This window comes from Populus alba, chromosome 10, assembly GCF_005239225.2.
Source record: "Populus alba chromosome 10, ASM523922v2, whole genome shotgun sequence".
NCBI lineage: Eukaryota > Viridiplantae > Streptophyta > Magnoliopsida > Malpighiales > Salicaceae > Populus > Populus alba.
Window position 1 is genome coordinate 18,932,451 of NC_133293.1, and position 6,000 is coordinate 18,938,450.

General features: G+C 36.0%; 1 protein-coding gene across 1 annotated transcript; it reads right to left on the reverse strand.

Moving 5' to 3' along the window:
• Window positions 1-4,392: 4,392 nt before the first annotated feature.
• LOC118059726 (KIN17-like protein) lies at window positions 4,393-6,000 on the reverse strand. The gene is made up of 2 exons (XM_035072677.2): window positions 5,882-6,000; window positions 4,393-5,798 (listed from the first exon to the last, which is right to left on the reverse strand). The coding sequence occupies exon 2, from the start codon at window positions 5,743-5,745 to the stop codon at window positions 4,540-4,542; it is 1,206 nt and encodes a 401-aa protein (XP_034928568.1). The 5' UTR covers window positions 5,746-5,798; window positions 5,882-6,000; the 3' UTR covers window positions 4,393-4,539.

Sequence of the window (6,000 nt, forward strand, 5' to 3'; positions counted from 1 at the left end):
TCGTCATAATCTGCCGCTGTGCTGATGAAACAAAATTTCATCCTTATATTTTTATCAAAAAACACGTGAATCAACAAAAATATATGTTTTCAGAACATAAACACATCCTTCTAAAAAATATGTTAGAGGCTGGTATTAGTTAGATCCGGCCATGATTAGGTTTGATAGCATTCTATGTTCTAAGCATGATAGATTTACTTATTTAGCAGTGTAGATATAATTACTTTTTAAATAATTTTTTATATTAAAATACATATTAATGATATTTTTGTTATTTTTTAAAAATTATTTTTTGATATCAGTACATCAAAATGATTAAAAAACACTAAAAATATATTAATTTCAAATAAATAAATTTCAAATTTTTTTCAGAAATACTTTTAAAACGTAGAAACAAAAATGCTTAATTCTAACCAAACTTAACTATGTCGAGGCTTAGTGGTGTGATAAGTCTAGTTGTATTAAATCTGGCATTGGCTAAGCTCAAAAAATACTTAGGTCTAACACCATTAAATTTATAAATTTTTATATAAAATTATAGAGGAATTAATTCTTAACAAATAGACTTTATTAAATAAGTTTATACTAAACCAAATCATTCAAATGTATTAAATTTTTTCATAATTAGTCATGTCACCATTTTTTTAGCTGTATAAAATGAGTGAAATATAGTTCACAATATAATTCAAAATATCACAAATATAAAATTACTTTTTAGTCATTCATCTTCATAAAAAATAAGACTCATAGGTAAATATACCATGAAATCTTCAGAACAAAAGTTCACAATCCTCATTCTCTACTACATATATATTATGAGAGCATATATATCTAAAATATTATTGTATTCTTTCTTTCTAAAAATATATTTATTTAAATATCGAAGAGTTCTTATATTTATATATAAAAAAAAAACATTGACTTATCAAATATCAATTACAAGCTATCAATTATCTTAATTAAAAAAATAAGTAATATTATTAAAATTAATTAATTATCGAACTCGAGAATCTTATTTTTTAGTTATTTGAATTTTTAGGAATTCATCATTTACCTTGGATTTTTCAGCTAAAAAATAAACCAAGCTTATACTTCATCTTCTTTACTTTGGATGATCAATAGGTGCGTCGAATCTCACTTGATAACAAAATCCAAGTCAGAATCACTTTGAGAATGGTAAAAAATATGGCAATATTCATTTCTTTGTTACCCTTTCCTTTTCAACGGAATGTAATGGAAAATCCCATTGGGTAATTTGAAGATCTGCGAGTCCAAAAGAGTATAAACAACATCTTCACACACCGAAAGAAAACTTATTAAAGAACAGAGATGGAGAGAGATCAATAAATTATGGCATAAGGGAAATATTATGAAGAAGACATCAGCTGAGAATTAGCACTTTTACAGCTAAAATCATAAAATTTCTTAACAGTTTTCTAAAAAACACACCATCAAAATTCATAAAGTTTGTGGTGTTCATATTCCAAAATTCATCAAAAAACACACCCTTTTCTGATTTTTTTTTTAAAATTAAAACACGGTCATTTTATTTATATCTGTTTTTTTTTTTTTTTTAAATCAATTCAGATTAATTTTCTTAACCATGACCTGCCACGTCTGCCCGTGTCAGATTTTATAACCAGGATATTTTCTTATTTGCTATATTGCTCGAATATTTATTAATTATAGTTTAGCGGCCGTTCGCTGGTGTTGGCTGGAAAAGCATTTAATTAAAGTAGCGGTCCCAATCGCTCAACGCAATTGACGAGTAACTGACTTGATGTGTTCAGCCGAATAGACATACTTCTTCACACATGTCTGTTGAATGTTCTGCTAATAACAAACTACTAACCACTGCCAAACTTCAGTGTAAATATCTCCGACAGTCAAGTAAGAGTAGCAGCACAGATGCTCTGCCCCCTCGGGAGAGACGGGAGTTCTTTCTTTTTCATGGAACAACTTTAAATCAGGTCAGATTGCAGACATTTTTTATAAAAACCTTTTTTCCGATGCACGCATTGTACGAAAGGGAGAATCAAGAATGGCTAAAATGTTAAGAGAGGCATTAATGGGGTAACAAGATTACAACGAGTACAGAACATGAAACAGCAGCTATAATTCCTTTTCCAAGCACCTGATGGTGCAGCCAAGATTACTACAGATACACAACATGAAGCAGCAGCGGTATTTCCTTCACCACTTCAAGAATTCAGCATTTTGCGCAGCAGTTGCAGCGTAGCTGGTGATTAAACGAAATGCACTTAATCACTGTTTCCGTTCAAAGAGTGAGCATCGCTGGCGAGGGGCATTAATAGATGAGAAATCCGAACTGTTGCCTCTCATCAGTTGCAAAGGGAGTTCACAGATGAGAAATCTACAATAAGTCACTTGCTTAAGAAAGTGTGAATATTTCGAGCCATGGAAACTCGTAACGAGCTATATGGCCTGCCTGTCTCTATCGATTTTATGTTGGATTCCCAGTAAGATGAGAATTCAACATGTTGATAATTGATATATGACCTTACACGAGAATATTCAAATGAAATTATTATCTGTTACCATGGAAATTCCTGAGGTATTTCTTTACCTGGTAGCCAATTTCACAAGCCCAGGACCTCAGTTGGAGAAGAAAAAATGAGTTGAACAGGGGCTTCATGGAAGATCTTCCACTGTAAAATCGCACGGGTAACATCTCCCTAATCTAACAAGCCCCCCCATCACAGTCACAGTCCACGTCTGAAAAACAACATAGGACTAAAGATAAAATGGAATACAAATGGCATTGCTTTAGCTTCTTAAATGAATAGTTTCCACTAGTGAGTTTACAGTCAAAGCAATTTACAGGGAAAACCTAGAGAAGACTTTCCCGTTATTTTATTCTTTGGGTTTTGCTTCTTTAGGATATCATTCTCAACTGTTGCTTGACGATCCATGTAAAATGGGAAAAACTTCGGATGATTCACCTCTTTCTTTATTTCTGCTTGCTTCTCTATCAAAAAATACTACTTAGCAACCTGACTAGTGGGAAATAGTAGACGCGTGTTGTCAGCCAAGCATCATAATTCTTGAGGTCAAGGTGTTAGAAATCAATCGATAAGCATACACAAAAAATAAAAATAATTCAAATTTGGGCCCCTGAACTCAAATGCAACCACGAAAGTAAAATATGCATAAAACTCACTAGGCATGTCGTCTGCATGTACCCTCATGTTCTGTTTTGAGCACTCTTCCATCACAAAACTCCCTTCTGCATCTGCTACTAGGCACAAAACTTCTCTGCATTCACTCCTAGCAACCTCGCCTCGCACTGGACCCTCTCTCCAATCAGCAGAACCACAACTCAAGCTCTTTTTGATCAACAGTTTCACTCATGTACCTTTTTCGGACATTTTCGTCACTACCCATGCCTGCTTCCAGTCCCATTCCGCTGCCAATCTCATCACCTCAGCATCAATATCTTTACACAACTAACAGTCCTTCTGATTGCTCCTCTCCTAAGCCTTCTTGTTCTACATCAACTTCTCCAGCCACAATTACCCACTCTTTGCACAGTTTTAGAGAAGCTGAGGGATCAGTTCTCATCCACTAAATCTTTTAAATATTCCAATCTCGGCAGTTGCCCATATGCATCTGCATTGCAATTTTTCCCATCCCTAGTATAGTATTGGAACGTAGAGCCATACAGTGATCCAATAAACCAAACATTCTTCTAATGATGAATGGTAAACATGCGAGAGAGCAAAGAAAAGGGCCGTTCCACATTTCCAGCCATAATAGTTGTCGAGCACTCAACATTTCTTCTCACATATGTACAATGCTGTCAATCGAGAAACAAAAAAATCATAAGGATGAGATTCAGAACAAAAGGGCAGGCGATTCTGAGTTTGAAGACCCAATACCCTCCGAATGAGTTGTGAGCATCAGGATTGCAATGATTATGTTGTTAGGATCAAGAAATCTATGTCAAACATTCAGAAAAAAACGATGATCACATCAATTGGGCCCCTGAACTTTCAAGGGAGTGAATGAGATGACAACATAAAATAAAAACAGATGGATTAAACAATCAAAGCACATGGCTGCCTGATGCTTGGAATCATCTGCAACGCACTGTGAATAAAAGGGATAACTCTTTTGATGACCTCTTTACCACAACTAGAAACTACAATCACCTCCATTTTGTAGATCAAATGAAAGAGACCAAATTCATGTAAAGTCGTATAGAAAGCACAAACTTCAAGTTTTAAACAATTCTCTGCAAAATTCAGAGACAGCAGAAAAACATAAACTACATGGGGAACTTCTAGACCAAAATCTCAAACAGATATAGTAATGACAGTAGAAATCACATAGCCACAAAGAAAGCGAGTAAGATTGGGTTTGGGGAGAATGTGAACACCCAAGAAAGCTTGCAGATAAACAACTTTCCAAAGTCATTAATTAATCATGGAAAGATACATTACATGTTCCACGAGATCAATAAATCGAAAACTACAAGAGCAATTTCATATCTCAATTAAAAAATTTGAACAAAATTCACTACGCAAGTTTGCAAATATCCTCATATTCAACAGCCTTAAGCACTCTCCCGTCATAAATTCCCTTCTCTATCTGCACCTTGGCACAAAACTTCTCTGTATCCACTCCCAACAACCTGGCATTGGAACCTCTATACGCCCCATTCACTATTTTCACTAAACCCCCTATCTGCGGGATCACGGTCTCGAGCTCTTCCTGATCGACCCTCAACTTATGCTTACTCTCAAGCATCTCAATTTCAGCAACATACTTATCAATCACTTTCCTCACTACCCCTTTCTGCTTATAATACCCTTTATCTGCCAAAGCCTTACTCATTACCTTAACAATAATCCCTTCGAACAACCAATAATCCTTCCTGTTACTCCTTTCCTTCGCCTTCTCTTCCTCTTTCATCAACTCCTCCAATGCTGATTTTCCACTTTTACCTCCATTGCTACTTTCCTTACTCCTTTCCGTCTTCCTCTCCTTATCCTCAACTTCCTCAAAAACCAGTCTAGAACTAGAACTCTCCCCTCTATCTTTCCCAACATTATTAGTCTTCAAACCAAGCGCGAAACCAACCTTCACACCACTGTCCAATTTCAACTCCTTTGCTGGCCGCACTTCACCATTATCCACATCACCACTCTCCACACCGTCATTGTTAACAGTAAACAACTCTCCAGCCTTCTCAATCTGCTTCTTAATCTCCCTCTCCTGCTTCTCCTCCTCGGCTAAATCCGCTCTAACTCTCTTATTCTTCATGTTCTCCTTAAAAATCGTCTCTGAATCCCTATCAATATAAGTAATGAACCACCCTTTGGGCGTTTCCTCAACTTTACACTTGCCAGTTCTCCCCAGATACTTGACAAATTCCGTCAACGTCGCCCACTGCGTCGAGTTCATATGAATATGATGCCTGTCATGAATATACTCATTATAAACCACGGTCGCCGCGACACGAGAAAACCTATGGCTCCGTTTCATCATGTCAAGGAATTCGTTTTCGAATTCTTCAGAGTAGCCGTCGATGATTCTGTTAGGGTTTTGACCGAAGACTTGCATTTGCCGCTGGTGGCTCTCGCTCATACAGTGGCACTTGAATCCGTTCTCGTCTCGACATTGTTTCTGGCACATTTGACAGTACCATCGGAGTTTTTGAAGACCTTTCGCTTTGATTCGATTCGCGATTGCTTTCGGTGTGAGGAAATCGTTCTTACCCATTTTTTAGGGTTTGATAAATTGAATTCGAATTGGAATTGGAATTAGAGAATTACCTGGAAATTTAATAAAAAAAATAATAAAACACAAATTAGTTTTTCTTCTAGAAGAAAACTAAAACTAAAATTAAGCAATTTACCTCTAATCTAAAAGCGAGTAATATTGGGGGGCAAGAAGAAGAAGCAAAGCTGATGAAAAGAAACCGACCGGGCTTAGGATTTTGAGAACGCGGAAGTTAACTCGCATACCTGCGCGTCT